Raw genomic sequence first — 25575 nt, 5'->3', positions numbered from 1 at the left:
CCTCTGTACCAAAAAAAAAAAGCAACTCAAATCATATGATGAAATGTTAGAAATCACATTAACACTTAAAAGCTATTGTACTTTCTGTAAGCACTAGCACAAGTCTTAATAGTTGAAGTCTTAATGACGGTGTAATTTCCAGCTTCTTTTACCTGACGTCAGGAGAAAAATGCAATAGCAGCATTTGTTTCTGCCTGAGACGAGGATATGTTAATTGCTCAGAAAGTTGCCAGGATAATTTTCATATTTATTTTTTTTCAGCCTACTTTTCACTACAAGCAATGCAGACAAAAACCTGACTTTGTGCAGGCTCTTTGATATTCCCTCCTAACTAAGGACTCTATGCTGTGTTTGCACTGCAGTCCCAAAGTTTTACTCTTGAATCAGTTTAGTTTCTTCTGCCACTGAAAGTTTAAACTCATCTTTGGTTATAGAATCTTTCTTCTCTCTGTCTTCAAGCAATCTGAAATATTAATAATTATAACATTTCTATGTGTGTTTTTAGGTGTTTGGCCGCAGCCAGTCCATGCCAGGTACAGAGACGATGCTCACCAAGCCTGTCGAGAAACAACACACGGACACCGTGGTCAACTTCCTCATCAGGATTGCATGCCAGGTAACACCCCCACCATGACCGCCACACACAAACACACACACCAGGTACAGCTCTGCCATCCATAGTGCCTGCCAGGTAGGACACAACTATCCTAACCCCTCCGTGGTGAAGGTAGGACACACCTGGTGGCTGTCCTAAACGCATCTCTACACACACACATACACACAGAGTCCTTTATGTGTCTCCTCACACAGCTGTCCCTTGGTCTAGTGGCAGTGATGACCTTGGTTACAAGCTTGAAATAGACTGTTGAGATTTCACTCACCTTGACTTTTCCCTACTTTCTTTTTTTGGGCCAAGCTCCATTCTCACTGTTCATCCAACCATCTCTGTTGACTATAACCTTCTGTATAACCGCTGGGGATCACTCACTGTTCACTGAACAGTCACATAATCTTCTCTTTGTATTCCACTCGATAACAGTGTATTGTGATACCGAATTGATCCCTGTATAAAAAATTTTATCTTTCCACTGGCCGCCAGGGATTACCATCAACCAAAAGACACACCACACATAGAGCTGATAGGGATTCATCTCAAGGATGCTTCCGCAGGGTGGACGCTTGTCAACATGAGGGCTTCTGCAGGGCTTCCTGATTGAAGGATTGTCTCCTTCCTGGCTGTGCCACTGTTGAACTCTAGCTGCATGAATGAAATTACAATACATGATGACAGTCCTTGTCTCTTCTTGCCCCGTGTGATTTCTCACCTCGTCAGGACACCATTGTGAGATTGAAGATGAACACCCGTTGTCATTGATAACGATAATGATGCCAACCTTCCTCTCCCCCCCCTCTTCCTGTCTAGGTGAACGACAGCACCAATGTGGCCGGGTCTCCGGGGGAGCTGCTGTCCCGTCGCTGCGTTAGCCTCATGAAGTCTGCCCTCAGGCCAGACATGTGGCCTCGCGCCGAGCTCAAGCTACAGTGGTTTGACAAGCTGCTTATGACAGTGGTAAGATGGCATGTGCCTTCAGAGTGAGGCTACCTTTATGTTTCATAAAGCCACTTTCATGCTTGTGTTGGTGACATATTTGGTGCTAAGCCGCTGTGTTTCTGCACTGCATTTCCCAGAGATCACTTGTCAATCACTGTGTCCAGACCTGTAATGACTTTTCCTTTGATTTTCCATTGATGAATATTAACTTTCTAAAAGGGCCCGGCTTATCTCCTCTGTTTTGTGATGTGGACTGTTGCTGTTCAGCAGTATTTGTTTACCTGAGCATGTCACAGATTATTTGAAGTTGCCTGTGCATGTCATCAACGGCGTTTTAGGCAAACAAGTCTGAATAAAATTTAAAATATTCCGGCTTGTTGTTGCAGCTCTGAGCAATAATCAACAAAACAGTAAAGGATAACTAATGTGTCTCTGCTTTCCCAGAGACTGCAGAAGTTTCCCCGTCTCCGCTTAAGCTCTGTCTTAGTGTTTGCTCTAACGCCTCCGAGTCCTTTGTCTGTTATCAGCAATACATGAAGTGAGGCGCCAACCGCCATAATGACAAAATAATGACAGTGGCGAGATAACGGGAGTCTATCCGGGTTGGCCTGTGCCTTCTCGTTCAACCCCCCACCCCCTCTCCATCCTAAACTCCACATCCTTGCCTTCTGTATCGCCCCACTGTGCCTCTCTCTGCATCTCTCCTCGTCTTTCCCTCTGTCTCTTGCCACCAATTCCTCCTCTCATCTCTTTCCTTTCTTTTCAGCCTCTTATCGCAGCCTCTCTTCTTGCTCTCTCTTTTTATCCGGCTCCTTCTCCACTCATCTCTCTGGTCTGATTCAGCACAAGTGTTCAGACAAGGTTATCGCCATGCGCCGGCAATTGTCACGTACTTCCCTTGTTCCCTTTTGGGGATCACTGCATTGGCCGCACCTTTCTCTCTGCCTACACACGCACACACACACTCTCTCACACACACTCACACACACACAAACCCAATCAGCTCCTCCAGATCCCATGGGGATGGTCTGACAAACAAGGCTTTCTGTAGGTCTTATGCAGATGCACATACTCGGGCCCTTTCCCCCCTGGGAGCATGCTCTACCTGCCTAGCCGTCTTACCCAGACTAATGAACAATGCTCTAAATCGGATTACCTTTTATCATCTCATTGTACTGGCATGGCAGTGATTAAGAGTCGAGTGGCGTGAGAGGGCAAATGAGGGGCAGGGGACACACACACACACAAAACATGCACACAATCACACGCACATACATGTGTATGCCCTAATCTGCATTTCTCCAGAGACAAGGTCCCATTCTGTTAATACAGTGCCAAATCAATACTGCCCTAATATCTACCAGGGGCCTTATCACAAGAGTCACCTTGTTCATTAGCCAAGATTAGTGCTATGGATCTGTCCCAGATTATCCTCTTGGCCCTGCCATCGTTGTAAACCTTGATTGCAATTTAGACAAAATTAGGACCCCGATGTTGGCCATTGATCTTTGGTTTAGCAGCGATCGCATTGCCTCGGTTCTTTTGTGCGAGAAATACCTCTGTGTGTAGAATATTGATTTCTGAGTTGTCTGGAATTTGTATGGAATGAAAACTTGAATGATTAATGCATCTACTGATGAATTTGCACAATAGTTTTTTCTTGCTTTGTTTTAGAGATCTATACTTATGTCTAAAAAGATAAGCCTGGATAATTTCCTTGATATGGAGGTCACATTAATTAAGAAGCACAATGGGTGGTTAATTGTCTTTTGTAAAAAAAAAAGAAGGACACTTACAGTATTCGCTAACTTGATTCATGTGCACTGACCTCCTGGTTTCACTCCTCTGTGTCCTCTCAGGAGCAGCCAGCGCAGGCTAACATCTCCAACATTTGCACTGGACTGGAGATCCTCTGCTTCCTGCTGACAGTGCTGCAGTCCCCGGCCATCCTAGCCCATTTTAAACCCCTCCAGCGGGGCATCGCTGCATGCATGACCTGCGGCAACACCAAAGTCCTGCGGGCCGTCCACTCCCTCCTTTCTCGCCTCATGAGCATCTTCCCCACTGAGCCTAGTAAGTCGCCTTACAGTGCTTAATTCTAACTGAAAGAGGCCGGTTATAATCATAAACTCAGGAAAAAACACTGCATGTCTTAGAACTCCCTTCTGTGTTCATTGAAGATGCGCCAAAATATTTGCACCACTGTTCTGTTGATCGATGCTTAAATTCTTATTTTTGCTTTTGTTATGCCATGTGCTAAAAGCAAGGCATTGATTTAGATTCTCAGCTTTTCTTTTGTCTGAAGCAAACACTGCTCTCTCTCTCCCTCCAGGCACATCAACAGTGGCATCTAAGTACGAGGAATTGGAGTGTCTGTATGCTGCTGTGGGCAAGGTCATCTATGAGGGACTCACCAACTATGAAAAAGCCACAAGCAACACTAACCCCACACAGCTCTTCGGTAAGACCTTCAGCTCTCCACCTCTCTTTTTTTCTTCTTCTCATTTATCATTTTCTACCACCTTGTGTTCTGTTACTCTCACGTTGTTGCTTATAAACCCTGTGTGTTTTTTTTTTTTATAAAACAATTTTTCCCACTCCCACTCTATCCCTACAAAACCAAGCCACCTCAGTCACTTTTAGCAATTAAGCCGGTGAGTGGGTCGTTAAAATGCAAGCCGATGAGCCCCGCTGCTTGGGCTAACATCTGGTCTGTTTAAACGGAGGCCACAGTCCAGCGGTTTGGGAAAGGTTGTCTCTGGAAGAATTGCTGCTTTCGGCCACCCTCCCCGTACGAACATTACTGTTATCCTCCCAGATGTCAGAGAGTATTTATGGGAAAAGCTTACATTAAAGCTTATTCCAAGGAGACAGTTATTAGATTTTTCCTTCTTTTATTTGAAATATGCAGTAGCTTTTATAAATAAAAGAGCCCCCAAGGTTACAAATGGCTACTGGAGAGCATTCTAAAGGTAATGCTATTTTATACGGTTTCCCAAAATGGCAGTTGTGGTCAATAAAAAGCATTTGGTATCCTGCTGTCACAGAGAGGTAGCACTGCGTGACATTTTAACATTTGTCTCCCCTCTAGGGAGCAGCGACAGAGAGGGACATTACTCATACATACCCCTGCCTTTGTGATAAACTTTACTCAGATTCCCTTCAAAAAAACGAAACAAAGTCCTTGTCATGCTGTGTGAATGAACACAAGCTGACTGCAGGTGTGTGTGTGTGTCTGCTACTTTGCCCCTACAGAGGTTTAGGTCCTTGTCATATTGTCTCTTCCCCTTTCATTTGTCTTCCAGGAACACTGATGATCCTGAAGTCAGCCTGCAGTTACAACGCCGGCTACATCGACCGCCTCATCTCGGTGTTCATGCGCTCGCTACAGAAGATGGTGCGGGAACACCTGAGTCCTGCGACGGCCAACCCAGGGGTCACGGAAACCAGCACGGGTACACAGACATGACACGCACATATACAGTATACCTTTACAACATAAAGCATGATCACATACACACATATATACTTTGAATTGGGGTTTTAATAAATACAAGTTGTTATGTAGTCCACAACCGATACAAAATATATGCTGACCATTCCCCCAGCACCGTTAGAGCTCAGAGATCCACCGGACATCTATTACCATTTCAGTTGAACTTATTCTACGGGGTTGCAGTTACAGCTGGCTGACATTATCAGGAAGGCTAGTGTGCGTACTTTCCCCAACCCTGATCCAACAAAGGGTTGTCTGTGCGTCACATGCACACTTGTATGTTCCTCAGACTCAGTTAGAGCTCAGATATCCCAGGTATCTCAGCTGTGCCTGGCTCCACACAAAGACCGTATCAAAAAGTTCTATATCAATGACCCCAGCTGTGTTCTCAATAGCTGTTGTGGTCAGGGGGAGATCCCCTCTACAGATCGTCTGGTTTCACAGGGAATGTTCCTCAGCTCTGGTTCCCACCCTGTATTGTCTCTTAGTGTCTCTCTGGATAAAGCAAACAGATGGTCACCTTGTGCTGTTTTTTGGGTACACACTGTTTTGACGTGGAACCTCTTGACAACTTGCCCTATATATGTCAGGCAGCAAGGGTAAATAGTTTCACAAGTGTTTAGGTTGTTTAGCTTCCTTGTGACTATTACAAAATTCCTCGAGGTTCCCAGTCTTCTCTGAGCTTGGCTTCACCACATTTATAGAAGTCAGGCAGTACGTAATTCCTGTTGCTACTTCTCAGATGGGAGGTAATGGCTGTACGATGCTATCTGTGCTTTAAATTGGCCCCTAATGACTATATCGGGAAACACAGATATTTACCCTCCACTAGGCGCATTAAGAGTCACAGAGCCTAAAGGCTATCTGACCAGCGAGGCCTTTTGCCTCTAAGGATTGTTCATGTCTCGCTAATCTAATGAATTTAACTGAAGTAGTTCCATCCCTAATTGTATTGAAACTGTTAAGTTGTATTTTGGCTGCTATCGCTACAAAGAATATATATATATAAGTGCAAGGCTCACATTGTTAAACTCTTGAGAAAATAAGACACAAGGTGTGACTTTATTTTCAGTTACAGCTCAATAAAGAAAAAGAATCCTATATGGTGGTTGCTTACCTAGCTGACAGTGAGGACTGACTCAACTCAGCTGGTGTCTTTTATACAATACTTTATCCACAAATGTCAGCACATACTTTCCATCAGTATTAATACTAAAATTGCTAATATTTTAACTCTGTTCCTTGGTAGCTTGTTTGTCTTAGTGCTGCTTCTGACTATGAACCTCTCTGTTCTCATAGTGACCAGCGAGCTGGTAATGCTGAGTCTCGACCTGGTGAAGACTCGACTGTCCGTCATGAGCATGGAAATGAGGAAGAACTTCATCCAGGTCATCCTCACTTCGCTGATCGAGAAGTCGCCCGACCCCAAAATCCTCCGCGCCGTCGTCAAAATTGTCGAAGAGTGGGTGAAAAACAATTCTCCCATGGCTGCGAATCAGGTAAGAAAAAAGGCTTTTTCTCAGCTCAGAGACTCTGAAACAATATTAATCTACACAAATATAATGTATGCAAAGGAATGGAAAATGCGTGATTCAGCAGATCATCGCATTATTTCTTTGATAATAGCAGGTGTGAATCAGAGGACTGAATCAGCAAAGTACATTTTAAAAGGTGTGAAACCTTTGGACAAACAACAAGCAAAGCACATTTTTCTAAACCCAGTGAGGTTAACATTAGCATAATACCCACAGAGGTGTCTTTGGTCTTTATTTTCTTTAAAGCTGTAGAAGGACAGCACCCAGTAAAAGGCTGAGCTGGACGGAGAAAGACACAGTCACAAGAACAAAACTGAATAGATTATCTGTGTTCCTTCTCTCTCTTTACTTTTCCTCTATATCTCCTTTCTAACCGACACCCCTCTTGTCGCCCTCCCCCTCCAGATGCCCAACCTGCGCGAGAAGTCCATCTTGCTGGTGAAGATGATGACCTACATAGAGAAGCGTTTCCCCGATGAACTTGAGTTAAACGCCCAGTTCCTGGACCTCGTTAATTACGTCTACAGGTAATTACCGCCATTCATCACATGGCCAAATGGCCGTGCCGCCGACGCCACGCCGCCCTTGCATCCATCTTAACGCGAGCGATGAAGGTCGGGAGGTTGAGGCGGTGGAAAGACACGGGAGGTTGGGTCAAGGAGTTACAGAAAATGGAGATGAGGAGGAGGGAAGCATGAGTAGTGTACCATTCATCTTTTTTTTTTTTTTTTGGTAAGATCAAAGTAAGGATTGGGAAAGATAGATCATTGTAGATAGATGGTAACGGTAAAAGTCAGTTGCTGGTGCATGGAAGCAGAGGAATTAATTAATAGAAATTGAAAGCTGTAGGTGGAGAGTAGGAGTGTGGCATTGTGCAGAAGGGGTCAGAGAGACAGCAGGTAGTGATGGAGATAGATAATGTGCCAGGGTCTTTCACGGGGCTACAGTAGTGTCAGGACTCGTGACAGGACACCCAGCAGGTGGGGGCCAGAGGGGAGAGACCGTCCTACCGCCCGCTATTCATCAAACCTGGCTCTCTTTGTCTTCCTGTCTTACCCACATACACATTTAATCAGCCAAATGCACTCTGTATTCCTCCACCCCATCTGCTCATCATGTCAAAGGATTTAAAATGAGCAGTAAAGCCATGATGGACAGCAAGTAATGATAATGGAATGATAAAGCAGCTGTGCCAGAACAATGTGTGATTAAGAGAATGGCGCAAATAGGGGCAATATGCAGCTGTGGCAGCGTCGCCTTTTGTTGTTGCTTTTATCCCACCCTCCCTCTCCTCCTTCTGTGATGTGAATCATACCCATGAGGCCCATTTAGTAAGATGATGTAGAAATGATGACATTTGTTATTTAAGTGTTTAATGCATGACGGTTGGTGCTTTTACTAACAGTGGAGTATCCACATCAAAGATGCTTAATTTCACCGAATATTCAGTGTTAACTGCCGTCTCCTCGCACTTCAGTGATCCCCAGTATGGCACGACGCGGCTGTTTAAACATGCTGGCGCCTTGCGTTTGAATGTTGCTCTGAGATTACTTCGCGTGCTGGTGATATGTTCAGAATCTTACATCCCTGCCGTATTTATAAATAACCCCTTAATCCCAAAACAAGATTATATTCTGCTAATTAGTAGTATGTGTAATTATGTCTACAGTTACACTGAAATACCACACAAAAATGAGCTGTAATAAATTACTCTCATTGTATTCTATTGGAATATTTTGACAATTTGTTTGGGATAATTTCTTCAGATATTAATAAAATATAATAGTAAAGAAACTAGATTAATTAAATTAAATTAAAATATTTAATCGTGATTTATCACAAACTAATCGCACATTTTTTTATCTGTTCAAAATGTGCCTTAAAGGGAGATTTGTCACGTATTTAATACTCTTATCAACATGGGAGTGGGCAAATATTCTGCTTTGTGCAAATGTATGTATATATTTATTATTGGAAATCAATTAACAACACAGAAACAATGCCAGATATTGTCCAGAAACCCTCACAGGTACTGCATTTAGCATACAACAATATGCTCAAATCATAACATGGCAAACTGCAGCCCAACAGACAACAACAGCTGTCAGTGTGTCAGTGTGCTGACTTGACTATGACTTGCCCAAAACTGCATGTGATTATCATAAAGTGGGCATGTCTGTAAAGGGGAGACTCGTGGGTACCCATAGAACCCATTTTCATTCACATATCTTGAGGTCAGAGGTCAAGGTACCCCTCTGAAAATGGCCATTCCTCACCAAAATTTAGCGTAAGTTTGGGGCGTTATTTAGCCTCCTACAATCTAGTATGACATGGTTGGTACCAATGGATTCCTTAAGTTTTCTAGTTTCATATTACACCAGTATCTTCACTTTAGCTTTAAAAATGAACATGCTACAGCCTAAAAATCACAAGTTGCGTTAATGCATTAAAGAAATCACTGGCGTTAAAATGAATTCGTGTTAACACGTTATTATCGCGTTAACTTTGACAGCCCTAAAAGAAACACATTTTAATGATATTTAGTTATATAATTAATCTATAGATGCAGTTAATGAAAGTAAAAGTAATAAAAACAGTAGTGATGTATTAACATACATCACTGCTGTTCTCTTGACCGCTCAGCCTGTAGTGTTACAGTGATTATTGTCAGTGCAGTTGCAGCTGTATAGAAGTTACATAACAAAATGAAGCTCCGAGGCAGAGAATTTGAATCGAAGATTTTTAATACTCCAATCACTCAAAGAAGTCGAGTAATTGACCTAAATGCAATACATCAACAGCACAGATGTTAAATCAGCACATCTCTGATACACTCTCAACAAAAACATAATATGAAAAGCTTAGAAATATGTAGATTTATTGCAGGGTAAGGGTGCTCGCATAATTTTTTTGTTACTTCAATGTGTACTTTATTGTTTTGTTAGATATTGTCACTTGTTTTTCACAGTTGTCTGTAGTCTTGGCCTGCATCAATGCTGTGACTACTTTCAGTTACACCAGATGCTCTGAGTGGATTAAATGTTTTATCACCAACAAAATGTCGGTGTTCTGCCTTCATGAATCATGCACCTTAAATGGGTAAGAGCCAGCATGCAAGCTCTGTCAAATAAATGTTTTGTCCATCACATTATTCAGGGATGAGAGCCTTTCAGGAAGTGACATCACATCGAAGTTGGAGCCAGCGTTCCTCTCGGGGCTTCGCTGCACTCAGCCGCTGATCAGAGCCAAGTTCTTTGAGGTTTTTGACTCCTCCATGAAGCGGCGTGTGTACGAGAGGCTGCTCTACATCTGCTGCTCTCAGAACTGGGAGGCCATGGGCAGCCACTTCTGGATCAAACAGTGCATAGAGGTAAACAGAGAGCTGCCTCTGATCCTCCAGTAGGCCTTGCAAGCTTTTTATCCAACAATAAAAAGAATGCATTTTGATTCCTAAAAGTCTTTCTTTTGTTTATGTTTGTTTGTTTGTTTTAGTTTCAGCTACCCTCTTGTCATGCCCTTAAGTTGTCATGTCATTTACTGTCACTGATCTTTGCCTTCTCCACCTGCTCTTTGTGTGTGTGTCTGTGTGTGTTTCTGTGCGCGCGCTTGTTAGCTGCTGCTGGCAGTGTGTGAACGAAACACCATCATCGGCACCAGCTGCCAGGGATCCATGCTGCCGTCTATCACTAACGTCATCAACCTGGCCGACAGCCATGACCGCGCCGCCTTCGCCATGGCAACGCATGTCAAGCAGGAGCCGCGTGAGAGAGAGAACAGCGAGACCAAAGAGGAGGTGGGGCACACAAACACACACACACAACTTCTAGAGGCATGCTCTCTCACATAAATTAGCACATTATCCCATTAGGAGGGTGTTGCATACATACTGTGGTCCTGAGGAAAAGATTTGCTTCTTGGCTGTCGAAGCTCTCCCAAAAGATGATTGTTTTCTTCTCTTCTGTGGCAGGATGTGGAGATAGACATAGAGTTAGCACCAGGTGACCAGACCGCCATCCCCAAGACTAAGGAGCAGGCTGAGAGAGACGCAGGCAACCAACTGCACATGCTGACAAACCGCCATGACAAGTTTCTTGACTCGCTACGGGAGGTCAAGGTAAGGTTGGCCTTTCTGGAACCAGCATGTCCTCTGTTCAACAGTGTGCTGAGGGGCTGACTAAACTGATTGGATTTTGACAAAGCTGAGGGAATGATGAATCTAACAATTAAGTTGAGGAATTTTCAGAATTACCCTAATTACCAAGGGGCTACTACTAGCAATATTCAACTTCATCATATTTTTTAAAACATTTACCCTCATCAAGAAGTTTCCATGATGCAGAGCCCCGCTGATTTTTATTCTAGCTATAAAATGAGGAACTGATTTTGACCTGGAACATCAGTGGAATACAATTAACCGCCCAGTAGGAGAGTAAATCAGCGGTACTCTTGAGTCCCGAAGACAAGGATTCCGAACCACTGCCTTGCTGAGTCAGCAGCTGTCGTTTTTTTCTTTTCTTCTCTGGTCTGTGTTAGACGGGGGCACTTCTGAACGCTCTGGTCCAGCTTTGTCACATCTCCACACCGCTGGCTGAGAGGACCTGGGTTCAGCTCTTCCCTCGTCTCTGGAAGATCCTCTCCGACAGGCAGCAGCATGTGAGTAGAACTTACTGGCCTCTAGCTCTACCCTGAGCTAGGTATCTTCATTTGTATACACATTTTAGTATTCCTAGGAGTACGGTAGAAATATGCTCGATGGTTGAGGGTTTATGCGGAGCCAAGACATCATATTTTAATATATTGTGAATATTCAATAAGTAGGGATGCGCCGATACCAATACCAGATTGGATATCGGGCTGATACTGACTCAAATAGCTTGATCGGGTATCAGTGAAAATGGGACTGATATATTAAATTCAATTCTATGTTTATATACTATATACATTATATACTGGAATTTGAATTCCTGTTTAGGTTTTGACCAATTTCTTGCTACATTTAAAAAGTTTACACTTGAATTGTAGTTTAAGTCAAGCCTGATGTTGCTTTACACATAAAAGAATGATCCCAGTCATTTCCACACAGTGAGGCATACAGCTTGTTAATTAAACACTGGTATCGGATCAGTGTTCGGTATCGGCCAATACCCAAAGCTCAGGTATCGCCATTGGTATCGGGACTGAAAAAGTCTGATTGGTGCATCCCTATCAATTAGAGAAAGAAATGCATGCTTCTTTGTCACTTGCCTGAGGATGTTTTTAGCATAAGCAACAACAGAATGTCCATCCAGCTTTGTGAGGAAATATTTCATGTAATTTTGCATGTTAGCCAAATATTTTACATTTGCATGACACAGCTTGCATACTATATGAGCCATTCAGTATGCAAGTGTTGCCACTGCTTTTTTTTAAAATCTAAAAGGCGTCACTTGGTTGGAAAGTGACAGTTCAGTCTCTTTCAGAGACAGATGCACACTTATGTCTTCTCTATGCCCCAAGTATTTTTACACATTGCCTATTTGTTCTCATTGTGTACAAACACATATGCACTCATCCACTCCTTATATCCTTTTCTGTATCTTATCAATGACGCACGCAAGCAGACAGTAACTCTGACCTTGGCCTTCCCAGTTCCGTCTAAAATACATGCAATTCCACTTAATGAGGACAGATTCATTTATGCTAAATATGGAAAGCAGAGGGGAGGAAAAGCTGTAATGAGTTTAACGAACCAGATGCATATAGAGTATTTTGAGGCTCGTTTGATGGGCCTTGATTTGAAGTGATTGAAGACGCAGTCAATAGAAAGACGGCTTCAAAAATGATGATATTTTCTTCCCGTGACAGGCATGAAGTCACAAATATGTCACATGTGTTTATTCCGACGCCTGCCTCAGCTCTGCGTTTCATGTCACCGCTACAACATATCAATTTATAGTGAAAGTAGAGAGATTACTGGTGCTCAGGCTTTATATCTCTGGGGGGATTATTACATGGGAATGATAGAAAAGCATATTCTTCTTAGGGGGGAATTTGACGACATACCGGCCTTCTCCACCACCAGCCTAATTAAAGTGACCATCAAGGCATTAATTATTCCATGCTGTCAACGGGCAGTGGAAATTATATTCATTACCAATACATCATTTATTTCTGAGTGTGTGTCAGTCATGATTATCAGAGCACTAACTCCACAGTCACACTGAAAGTCTCTTCTGTACAGAGAGGCCGGGATTGCATAGAGTGGCCCTGTGCAGTTCAAACAAGCAAATAATGCTATTAAATAAAAGTACAAGTGCTAAATAGTCTGCGTTAACATGTATATAAAATCACAACTTTCCAAAAAATCACGTGGCTCATTGCTATAGGAAATGAAAGGACTTCCAGTGACTTGTTGGTGATGTTTCTCGTTGTCTGGAAACACAAAAATGATGCATACTAGGTGTCCCTTCCCAGTCATCGTACCTGTTTTCTCTTACCTCTCTTTTCCTGTTTCTTAACAGCTTTCTGTTACGGGAAAAACGGCATCATATTGCATCCCATACATGCAACAGAATGCCTTTATCAATATGCCGTATCAGTGCACTGCTGCTTAAGTGAAACCGGGTAGTTGATGAACTCTCTCTCCCCCCTCTCTCCAGGCTTTGTCAGGAGAAATGAGTCCCTTCCTGTGCAGTGGCAGCCACCAGGCCCAGAGGGACTGTCAGCCCAGTGCCCTTAACTGCTTTGTTGAGGCCATGTCCCAGTGCGTGCCTCCTATTCCCATCCGCCCCTGCGTGCTGAAGTACTTGGGCAAGACACACAACCTCTGGCTGCGCTCCACTCTGATGCTGGAGCAGCAGGCCTTCGAGAAGGGCCTCAGCCTGCACAGCAAACCCAAGCAGAGCACAGAGTTCTACGAACAGGAGAGCATCACACCACCTCAGCAGGTACTGGATATAAGCTTGGAGATGGCACTATAATAAGATCTCTTTACAGTTTGATCACCGCAAACGTTTCACTTTGTTATGCTGCCATCCACATCTTGTTTCTACGTGTCTATAGGAGATTTTGGACTCCCTAGCAGAGCTCTACTCTCTGCTCCAAGAGGAGGACATGTGGGCCGGCCTGTGGCAGAAGAGGTGCAAGTTTCCCGAGACCGCCACGGCCATTGCCTACGAGCAGCATGGTTTCTTTGAACAGGTGAGAGAAAGCTTGAAAGGAAACCACTGGACACTTTTAAAAATGTATGCATGTATGGTCTTACTTAGTATACACTGTTGCCAGTTTATTGGGTTCACCCGTCCTGCAAATAAATCCTACCTCCATGAAGGTGTTATTTAACTTTATGGGCTGTAATTTGTGGCGCCGTTAAATTATATTGCATTTTTACTGAGCGGTGTTTCTAATCTTACGTCCACCCCATTTATATCAGTGAGGATAGAAAAGATGTTACATCGAGGCAGGGGCAGATTGCACTGATGGATCATTTTATCAGCGTCAAAAAGCTTGTATTTAAAAATGTTTCATGTGTCCGTTAAGGCCCAAGAAAGCTACGAGAAAGCGATGGAGAAAGCTAGAAAAGAGCATGAAAGGAGCAACGTGTCCTCAGCCATCTTCCCCGAGTACCAGCTCTGGGAGGACCACTGGATACGGTAAGATCTTTTGGATCCCAGAGGGCAGTCTTGTGTTACACATCAAGAGAACCAGCAGAGCACAACACCAGAGTGGATTTATTACTTTAATACCTTCATATATATACGGTGCACCATTGATTGTTCAAACCAGATAAAATGCATTCCTTTCATGACACAAATTATACAGCCAGGGCATCCAGAAATTTGATGAATATAATGAACAAACTGAATTTCTGTATGATATGTATATTTTTCCTTTATAAATCTGTCCATGTCACCTTTTTCTTTGCAGACCTAAATCTAATTTTTGTTCTTATACGAGTGCTGTTACTGGGGGAAATACGCGTCAGTCAGCAGGGATATATCAAGTCCACTTTCATTGTGATGTATCTGAATTAAATGGCTTCTTAATAACTTGCCACAGTCTAGGACAACCACTATGCTCCCTGCAGAGCCAAATGACTCTCCCAGTTGTACGCCTGCCTGTTAAAAACCCATTATTGTTATTTTACATAGCGTCCAACTAATATTAAGTGTATTTCACCTCCAATATTTGGTGTATTTTTTACCATGCAAATCATTCATAGCATTAACATGAGACACACAACTATATGGGTAAAAGTCAGAAACCTCAAGGGGGCCTATGCAAATGTGAAAAAACCCAGAAGGTATTTTAAAAAGCCCAAAATGATAACCAGTGAATTTATTATCCAGGCAAAACCTCCCACAGTGACAGCTCCAAATGACGCGCTGTGAATTGGACTAATGAAAAGGATGCAAATTATTGCTAGATGTTGTCAAGCACATTTAAAAGCATAAACTGTTTAAGAAAGTTGCCTAAACTTTTCATCTCCCTTGTGTTTCTTGTCCAGCTGTTCGAAGGAATTGAACCAGTGGGAACCTTTGACAGAATACGGCCAATCTAAAGGCCACTCCAACCCTTATCTCATGCTCGAGTGTGCTTGGAGGGTTTCCAATTGGGCTGCCATGAAGGAGGCGCTGGTACAGGTGAGCGGGGTGTGCAGTCACCATGTAAAAATGTATTCATGTGAGGATATCTTCTTACATGCAAGCACATACAAGCACACATCTGCACACGGGGAGAGCTCTCACTGTCTCCCGATTGGTCGCGATAACCCCCAACAGTTTGACAGAAAATAGAAACTAGAACCACGAGTTCTCACGAACGCAATCACAGACACAGTGGAGCCTCAAGACCTGAACCCAGTGAACCGGAGCCTCGCCTTTACTTTTTTAATTTTATTCCTGGTTTCCGGTACAGTGCTGTATATTAAGTGCTGGCTTCGTGTCAGTGTAAAGTATAGTAACTTGATACCGGGACCCCACGCCCCCGGGGATAATGAGAGAGCTGGCCGTAAAGCTGTGGAAATGCAGTTCAGCTGCTTGCTCCGTTAATTTATTGGCCTCGTGTTTCCTAAAACAAAGTGTAGACGGGTGGCGAGCGCGTGATAGTACCTGACATATAACAAATACTCCTGCTTTGCTCTTTTAAGGAGACTTGGAACCAATCCATTGAGCCGCTCCGTCCTAAGGTGACACCTAATTAAATTGTCTGGATGGCAGCGCCAACGCCGCTGTATCCCTTCCTCCTCTGTTTCATTCCTCCCTTCCTCTGTGTGCCCATTTTTCTTTCTTTTGTCTCTTTACTTCTTCTCCAACTTCTCTGCTTTACTTGCTTTTCTTTTTCGTCATCACTACCCTGACTACTTCCACTTCCACCTTCCATCTCTTCATCCCCTCGCTCTGCAGCTCCAGTTTTTAGCGGGCTAATATTTACGACAGCTGCGTGCGTGAATAATTACCCCGGCATCTGCTGCGGGGTGATTTGTTTTATGGCGGAGGAGAGGAGCAAGGCTTTCAGTCGCCTGCCCACCGCTCACCAGCTCAGAGGCGAAAGTCCAAATGTCCCCGCTTTCGATTAAAGCTGGCTCTTGATAAGGGCGGCCCTGTCTCCGGGATATTCATCAAGCGTCACCCCCGATAAGTGCGCTCCGACCGGTCACTGTAATTTTCTCCAACATCGGAAGAGCATACACAAATAAACACCTATGCTTCCTCATTATCTTGCTCTTTTTCCTCTTCCTCTTTTTGGTCTCCTCACATTCTCACGCACTTATAAACACACAACAGCGAACCAGAGGTTTTGACATAGCAGCCTCCCCTGGGCTATTGTTTGTTTAGTGTTAATGCACTCAGCGTTTTAATCAATAGCGGGGCCTTTTCCTTTCCTCCGCCGCTGTGTCGGACTCGTCAGGTTGATTAGTCATTAGTACAAAAGTCCTGCCGAAACCATTCAGAAAATGAATTGGAAAACAGCATATTGTTGTGTGTTCGTGCTAAATTATGCGAGGAAAGTGTCATAGGCCTTTTTCCCCTCGGATGTTTTCGTTTAATTAAAACTGCCACGCTCCCAACGCTATGAAGGCTGTTCGCTAACATCATACGGACAAATGCGCACAGGAAAACAGCGCGCCACGTACACTCTGTTTCTAGAGAAAATATGTCACCAATTCTACATTTATTTGTGTTTATTCTTGAATTAATCTTTTTTTTAGCTGCAAATAACAGCTACTGTCTGTCAGCGAATCAGTCAGCTGTTCCCAAAAGTATACATTACCGATGTACTGCTAATGTGTCATATCACAACATAGTTATAGATCTTAAAGGAACAGTGTGTAACATTCAGGAGAATCTATTGGCAGGAATAGAACATATATATTTTTTAGTATACAATCACCTGAAAATAAGAACAGTTTTCGTTAGCTTAGAATGAGCCATTTATATCTACATAGGGTTTATATCTATATACCAAACACTGGCTCTAGATAGGACCATTCGCGTTTTCACGTTTCCGCATCGGCAACTGTAGTTCTCCTACACCCTTGGCACACGGGACAAGTTGCAGTTGGTTGCAATCTGCAACCGCATCGCTAAATGCCACCAAATCCTACACACACGCACCTTTAAGAACCAGGAGAATAAAGAGAATTAAAAAAAAAATCGGTATTATGACCTTAAACAAGATATTCGTTGAAGAGATTGGCAGCCGTCTCAATATTTTATTGTCATTTTTATCCCGTGTGTTACCAGTATGGATTTTGCAGGAAAAACTGGTGGATTGTTTCACAACATGAAACCGCGAGATGAAACTGTTTTCCAGTGCAAACACAAATAAAGCTTGATTTTCTGGAGACGGCAGATGGTAGAATAAGTAAAAGACTGATGAAAGAAACAAATTACAACACATTTATGCTCTTCAGATGAATGTGAAATAGCAAAAAACTCCCATTTCCAACAGCAGCAGTGTTCTTGTGAATCATCTCGACATGTGGTAGTACATTTTAGAACGCCAGATATTAAAACCCCTGCTGTTGCGAGACTTATCCTCCTGATCACGATCTCATAATGTTACTGTAGTTATACCGAGGTGGTATGTTGATCTTTAAAAAATGTTTATCATTTACTCCCTATTATCCTTTAAAAACAAATATTATAGACTTTATATTCTGTTTTGTAGCCACAGTCTTTTGCTGCTATAAATTAGTGTTGAAACATGGAAATTGACATTCTGTGTGAATCTCCAGGTGGAGCTGAGCTGTCCTAAGGAGATGGCGTGGAAGGTGAACATGCACCGAGGCTACCTGGCCATCTGCCACCCGGAGGAGCAGCAGCTCAACTTCATAGAGCGGCTGGTGGAGATGGCCTCCAGCCTGGCCATCCGCGAGTGGAGGCGGCTGCCTCACATCGTTTCCCACGTGCACACGCCGCTGCTGCAGGTCAGTGTACAAAAATGCATGATGAGTTGTTGTTTTTTTTTCTTTTGAAAGGCTCAGGTTATGCTGTCAGGAAGCCATGATGAGCAGTGAAGGGAAGTGAGTTTATTGTGATAAGCACTTGAAGAGATGCATGTCAAGAGATCATCGGTAGCCCGGAGACGTCGTTGAGTAACGCTGATAACGGCCTCTATCTCCCTCTCTCACTCCATTTTGCAAAAATTGAGATAGATGATTAAAAAAAGAAAAATCAAAAAACCTTTAAGCCTCTTGATTCCACGGCGAGAGATTACAATAGACAGGGGCAAAGATGAAAAAGGAGAAGGAAAAAATTGAAAAAGGTGGAGAGTGAACATTCGGTGGGGACACAGAGAGAGAGAGAGAAGAAAGAGAGTTAGTTTAGAATAGCTGTAATTACTTCCCTGCCATCAGATAGCATTTGATTAAATACCTGCAGCAGAATTACATTTACATGATGAATGGGACGGTCTGAATGAAGGTTAGAAATGGGCCATCAGCTGATATTAACAGATAATTGTGAAAAATATTGTATTGCCTAATTTATTTTGTTTTGGGAGATTTGACTTCGGAGCGGGGGGTTAAGTCTTCAGCACAGCTCTGATTCACTACATTTATCTTTTCAAAATGGCTATTTGAATTGGGTGACTACGTTCTTTGTTATTGTGTGCGTGTGTGTGTGTGTGTGTGTGTGTTTCGGCGTGCGCATGCTCGCATATGTGCAGTCCAATTATTTACCCTAGCCGAGGGAAAACAAGCTATTTATTCCTCTACCCAGCCAAGCGGCCTGTTGTAAATCTCCATTCCCAACTCTATATCTCACATTCACGACTCCGTGAGCCTCGGAGAATGAGAAGCCCAGACTCTGCAAATACAGAAGGGGCTCAAATACCATTTGAATCAAGTTATCATCAAATCCCAGCTCTTAGCAGTGACTGACGATCAATGGATTATCACCCGCACTATCGATTATGAGGGTTGGCATTAATATTGATTGATGAGTAGTTATAATGGGATGATTGATTATGTGCTCACAAAGCGGCTTTGGGCCGATCAATGGGGCTTTTTTCACGGAATGAGAAAGAAGCCCTCGCTTATCATTTTCCCATTTTCCCATCTCCTTTTTTTTCTGTGCCATATCGCAGCAGATTAGCCATTGAAGTAATGTAGGAAGACATAATGATTTTCCCCGCAAAATGATTTTGGTGGCATAAAAGAAATATGGACTATATTTCGAATGCAAAAAATTGTTTCTGTGACATTTTCACTTTATGATATAGATGTTTCCTCTACTAATTATTCAATTAAATTAGCCTGAAATGAGGGAAATACAAATATCAAAAGTGTTAATGTTTTTGCTATAAAAGACAATGAGAAGGCGTTGCTTTTTCTCAGGGTTATGTTACAGTTGCTCGGGTATAGCTGTCCGTAGAGGTAAATGTGTTTGGTCGCTTTGATCCATCTCATTTGTGGAGGCTTTCAGCTCCCAGGATTGTTGAGTGTGAGTCTTAAGACAGTCACCTAAAGGAGGAAAGCTCCAGCATTGCCTTCTGTCTTCATATCTGTCAATACAGTATACAGTAATAACAGTAACAGTCTTTTACTTATCATTTCAGTCCGACTTTTCTCTTATGTTTTTCACTCTCTGCTTTTACCTTTATAGTAAAAATCTTCCATTAACACAGCAGTCTCGCACACTGTGTCTTTCTTGCCATCACCTTTCTTCTTGTTCCTTCCATCTATATCTCCTGATCCTTGTTCTCTACATCTCCCAAGTCATCTTTCTACCTCTTATAGGGATAGTTTGGGTGTTTTGAAGTGGGATTGTATGAGGTACTTATCCACAGTCGGTGTATTACCTACATTAGAAGACGGTCGGCATGCCTTCAGCTTGGAGAAGTAGACGGGAGTTACCGCACGGAGCAAAGCAATGTACTGCTGTGGACGGGGCTGGCAGCAAAATGTATTTTAGCCACCTAAAAAAAATCAATATCAGTTTAAGTGTACGCTATATTTAGAATATTTTCACCACTTTACCTTGCCGTCAGACAGCCCTTTTCTGACGGGGAACGGAAGCTGTTATCTATGCTCTCTTCAAAGCCACCAGACTCCTTTTGACAAAAACAGTTTTATTTTACCTCGCAGGAGTTGCTGGTCTACCGCTGCTTCGATCGGTTAGTTTGTTTGGTATTTTAAAGAGTTAGTTCGGATTCACCTAAGTCACATAATAACACAAAGTCACACAATAACATACGAACTAACTGATCAAGGCAGCGGTAGACCAGCAACCCCCGTGTTCAGCGATGTGAAATTACAGTTTTAGTCAATGGAAGTCTGGTGGCTTTCCTGTCGGATAGGGCTTGTCTGATGGCAAGGTAAAGCGATGAAATATTCGAAATAGCGTACACTTAAAATGATGATTATTTTTTTTAGGTGGGCCTTTCTTTTAGGTGGCTAAAATATGTTTTGCTACCGGCCCCGTCCACAGCAGTAGATCGCTTTACGCCCGTGCCCTATGGATAAGTCCTCATACAACCCACTTCAAAACATCTAAACTATCCCTTTAACTAAAACCTGATCTCCAAACACTCCATATCCACTTTTTAACCATGTTGCCACCCTATCTTACTTTTTCTGGCCCTCCTCCTTTAAATTTATTTTCATTAAAGTCATTTAGATATTTTAGGGAAAGTGTGCTTCATTTTGCGCTGCACCACACACTAAAGACAACAAGAAGCAATGGGAGAGAGATGAGCCTGAACTGCACCAGAGATTTTTAATGGCTCACTATGCACTAAAAACGTAGTATGCATGTAAAAACACCCTAAAGCAAGCACATCTTAAAACTGTGTTTGGTTCTGGAGCATCAACAGAACGAAAAACAGAAAAAACAATTGACATGAGATATAAACTTTTAAAGAAGTGACCAGTCACGGATTGACAGCAGATGGACACCATGTGTGTAATGCAGTGCAAACTAAGCGGGGAATTTTTGGCTTCTAGCATACATTTGTTGAGATATGTAGACAAAATATTAAGAAGATTAAGTGCAGCTGGTGCGCTGTCTGGACCAAATCTTTGAAGCAGGCCTGGGAACACAAAATGTTAACTGTGAACAAAAGAGTTAGCCATGAGCAAGCATGAGAAGCATTTGGCTGCTGCTTCAGATCGGCCAACTTGCACACATCATAAAAGTTTAAAGTCGGAGTCAAAGAGTCAAGTGAGCGTGGCCAAGATACCCACGGTACTGTATGACGGATACAAAAAGGTCAAGAGCAGATTTTCACTCCTAATTTCCCCCCCAGGCGGCTCAGCAGATCATTGAGCTGCAAGAAGCGGCCCAGATTAATGCAGGGCTTCAACCCGCTAACCTGGGCCGCAACACCAGCCTCCACGACATGAAGACGGTGGTGAAAACCTGGAGGAACCGACTGCCCATCGTCTCTGACGACCTGTCCCACTGGAGCAGCATCTTCATGTGGCGCCAGCACCACTACCAAGGTACGGCACACACTCTGAGCTCGAGACCAGTGATATTGAAACACATCTTTATGTCCACGTGCATGACTTTTTAGACATTACGTACATATATTACAGGGTGCCACTCTCATGCGGACACTCTCAAATTGCTGCTCAGGGTTTCCGCTAGTTCCACGAAGGGGTCTTCTTTAAAAGGCCGCGAGTTGCAGAACCCCCTCAGGGTCTCTGTACATTTCCAAATGTCAGCTCGCTAAAGCACTCTCTCTCTCGCTGCAGGACATAACACACACACACACATATTTACCTTGCTCAGTCCTCTCTCCCGCAGTGACTTTGAAACCATTCAGCGAGGCAGCCACTGCAAAATGTGATGTCTCAAGCAACTTGAGCTCCAACTCGCGCTGTGAGGTGCTGAAATAATGATAGCGCTGGTTTTTCTGCGGCACCGTGCCAATAAAATCCACTTCATTTATACGTGACAGCCTTCAAACTTATGTTAAAGTGAAATGGAATTTTTCTCGATGAAATTCATCGCCATGGCCCATTTACCGTTCAATACGTTTAGTGTCCCCAGTGCCCTCCTCCGCATTATGACAGCAGAGCTTTCAGAGTTCATACTTTGCTCTAAGCTCTCCTCTTTTTCCTCACTTCTTCAAATATGACACTTGTATAAAGAAAAAACATGTTCATTACTGTTTTGTCTCCGTCCACAGCCATAGTGACGGCGTACGAGACGAACACGCAGCACGATCCAAACAACAACAACGCCATGTTGGGAGTTCATGCCTCGGCTTCGGCTATCATTCAGTATGGCAAGATTGGACGCAAACAGGTACTGGTTCATGTTTATAATCCCTTTTTAGTCTCATAAATCCAAAATAAGTGTGAATCAATAAACAGTATTAAGTTGTTTTTCTCAGATTCCTTCATCCTTTTAATTGTTTGTGAAACCACATCACACTTTCTTTTCTCCCCAGGGTTTGGTGAACGTGGCTCTGGACATTCTGAGTCGTATCCATACCATCCCCACGGTGCCCATCGTTGATTGCTTCCAGAAGATCAGACAGCAGGTCAAATGTTATCTGCAGCTGGCTGGCGTCATGGGCAAGAATGAGTGCATGCAGGTAAGATGAAACGGGATCTTATTTCCTATACTGTATTTCGAATTATAGAATCACTATTGTCTATTTATTTATTTGACCTTTGCACTAAATATGGAGGCATATGCAAGCATAAAGCTACCTAGCTCTTATTATGCCCTTATTTCTATGATTGTTTTACTGATGAAAACATACTTTTTATACAAAGTAAGTGTGGTATCACCGTAAACAATAGTTGTTAGTAATTGGTGTAATCTCAATTAGGGCTGCAACTAACGATTATTTTCAATATATATATATAATTAATATATTCCAAATGTCAGTGTGTTAACAAGTGTGTTTGTCATGTTCAAAATCACTTGGTTTTATTAGCTTGTAAGTAACTCATTAAATATTTTATTAGCAAAATCACTCTCTAGAAAGAGCACAAATCATTTAGTTTGTACCATCTAATTATGTGTGATCAAAACATGATGAATATATCGCACCCATGTAACACCTGCACCATAATGCAGCACAGCTGCAAGACATTTGGACCGTGGTAATGCATGCTCCAATTTGAAATAAAGCCGGCCTCGACTGAAGAAACAACACATTTGATGCATTTAGTGTGATTTAAGTACTCGGGTTGATTTTTGTCCGCTGTAGCTGGAGGCGTAGTTAGCGGTACTCTTGAGTGGGAAAAGTATTAAGTGTTTGGGGTGGCTCTAGGTGACAAGTTATAGCAGGGAGACTTATAAGAGAGTGTAACTCAGGAGCTTGCTCTTAAGCCCATGGAGTACTCTGATTAATAGAAGCAGTTCAGCTCACCACAAGTCATTAAAAGTGCCAGTAGACACTCTTCTCTCTCTCTCTTCTATCTCATCTCCTCTGGTTCTCTCTGTCTCTCCCTCCCGCTACACATCGTTTGTCACAGCAGCACATAGGGGACACCTAATCAGAGGCTCACCATAATGGAAGTTTAGTTCCCTTCACGCCTCTTTTCTTACTTCTTAATGAACACCGAGCAGTTCGTTTGTTTTTCACCTGTGATTATGGCCCTGTCTAAAACCGAATACGTCCTGGTATCTTTTTGGCGATTCCTCTCCCTAGTTGCCGCCGCCGCCGAAAGTTTCTTCACTGCAGTTTGAAGTTAAACCTCTGTTTGTTCACATCCTTGTCTGTTAGGGTTTGGAGGTGATAGAGTCGACCAACCTGAAGTACTTCACCAAGGAGATGACGGCTGAGTTTTACGCTCTGAAGGGAATGTTCCTGGCTCAAATCAACAAGTATGTCCATCAGTCATTGACTACCTTTTCCAGCTTTGCACAACAATTTTTCACCATTTTTGTTTTTTACAATCTGAATCCAACATCTGGTCTGTCGTTGTCTTCCTTTTGGTCATCATCACATTGTGCTCAAAGTTGCGTGGGTGGGTGTTTTTTCCCTGTCAGGAAATAGAAGTCATATTTAATCGGCACTTCTCGCCTCAAGCTGACGCACCTCTGAGATAACGTTACTAGGTAACCCCCGTGACGTTGTTTAGGTGTTAATGCACATTTGTGTCATCAGTTTTTGACACCGTCAGTAATGTGTTTTTTTTGCTACAGGGGTTTGCCTGCGTAGCACACAACTGCTCCTCTCCCATGCTTCGCACACCCGCAGCCACACTCTGTTAACACCCTTTTTCCCCTTCAGCACCCCCTTTTTTCGCCCGTCATCTTTGACGTGACACGGCGTCCTGAGGGGTGAAAGACAAATTGAGGAAGGCTTATTAAATGTATATGCAGCTCAATAATTAACTCGAGGCAATTTGCAGGAATCTCTGGGATCAGCAGAACTTGCCTCCACCTCAGCAGGGTTTATTGCAATCATTAAGTTCCCCCTACACCAGGGGGAGAATTAACAGCAGAGTGGGGGTTAGGGGTTGGGAGTGTGTGTCGGGTGTGTGCATGCGCAACCGCATGTGCTAAGGATTTTGGGATCATTCAATTAAACGGGTGTCAGAGATTTGACAGTCTGTTGGGTGCCTGTGCTCACGTTGAGCCGGGTAGTAGAAACTGTTAATGTACTTTAACACTGGCAAAGTGACTGAGGCAACCCCATTAAGTATTACTGGAGGGTCTTCGGCTCCGACTCCCATAGCAATCAAGCTCCCATTTCTTAATCACATGCCAAAATGCCTTTTATAATAACACATTTTAATTGATTGGCTTGGGAGACACGTCACTATAAGTAAGCGGGAGAGTAGTTTTTGGAAGCGCTCCTGAAATGGAGGTCCATTTACCAACTGTGGCTTCGGTAAGGCTTTTTTCATTGACGGGCCTGTCTGTCTCCTTGTTTTGACTGCAGGGGTAGTGCGTCGCCGAACTGCCTCTTGCATCTTATTTATTAATCAAAGGCTGAAAGGTGCGCAACAATTATTCAGACTGCGTGCCAACGTGAGGTTAGAAGCCGCTTGGCGTGGTGAAAACGGCTGATGATTCACAATATATTTCCCTGTCAGCACAAATGGCGCAGTCAAAAACTTGGGTCTCCTGCCAGATTCCCCCCCCCCCGTCTATTTCTTTGCCTGCTATTTCTGAATCGAAATACTCATAGTGTGACTTCTAGATTGCTGTAGCAGGATAAAAAAAAATCCCAAGGATTCTCAAGTTTATCAGCCTGCAGATTTTCTCTAAGATGTAGCAATGCTCTTCACGGTCAACGGTTTGTATACAGATAAATATAGCCATTACACTGAGGCTTTTTTACCTCGCTGCGGCTCTGTCGCATCTGATAAAATAGGAAGACGTTAAGCTCATATGTCACCCGGTATTACGCGGATTGATCTACACAGTATGATGAGGTTCAACTCGTATTACAATATAGCAAAAAAACGCCTGAACCCTCGGTGACATTAATTCATGCCGGGTTAAATGCTTACTCTGTAATGCCGATGGGGAAAGGCCTTGGGAGATTACAGCAAATGAAATATGGTGCTTATTGATGTGTAGTACATAATTCAG

General features: G+C 43.1%; 1 protein-coding gene across 2 annotated transcripts in view; it reads left to right on the top strand.

Moving 5' to 3' along the window:
- trrap (transformation/transcription domain-associated protein) overlaps positions 1-25575 on the top strand; it is a 90180-nt gene that overhangs the window by 37250 nt on the left and 27355 nt on the right. For both annotated transcript variants that reach the window (XM_074620801.1, XM_074620799.1), the window contains 20 exons: positions 506-616; positions 1424-1570; positions 3412-3625; positions 3885-4013; positions 4858-5007; positions 6348-6547; positions 6989-7110; positions 9740-9953; positions 10197-10376; positions 10551-10697; positions 11117-11236; positions 13222-13509; positions 13625-13762; positions 14102-14214; positions 15069-15204; positions 17802-17993; positions 21314-21509; positions 22202-22320; positions 22466-22612; positions 23756-23856. In XM_074620801.1, coding sequence (XP_074476902.1) covers positions 506-616; positions 1424-1570; positions 3412-3625; positions 3885-4013; positions 4858-5007; positions 6348-6547; positions 6989-7110; positions 9740-9953; positions 10197-10376; positions 10551-10697; positions 11117-11236; positions 13222-13509; positions 13625-13762; positions 14102-14214; positions 15069-15204; positions 17802-17993; positions 21314-21509; positions 22202-22320; positions 22466-22612; positions 23756-23856 — 3164 coding nt within the window. The remainder of the gene's footprint in view (positions 1-505; positions 617-1423; positions 1571-3411; positions 3626-3884; positions 4014-4857; positions 5008-6347; positions 6548-6988; positions 7111-9739; positions 9954-10196; positions 10377-10550; positions 10698-11116; positions 11237-13221; positions 13510-13624; positions 13763-14101; positions 14215-15068; positions 15205-17801; positions 17994-21313; positions 21510-22201; positions 22321-22465; positions 22613-23755; positions 23857-25575) is intronic.

This window comes from Sebastes fasciatus, chromosome 20 (genome assembly GCF_043250625.1).
Source record: "Sebastes fasciatus isolate fSebFas1 chromosome 20, fSebFas1.pri, whole genome shotgun sequence".
Classification (NCBI taxonomy): Eukaryota; Metazoa; Chordata; class Actinopteri; order Perciformes; family Sebastidae; genus Sebastes; species Sebastes fasciatus.
Note: the sequence above shows the minus strand (reverse complement) of the source record. Positions and strands in the feature narration are given on the sequence as shown.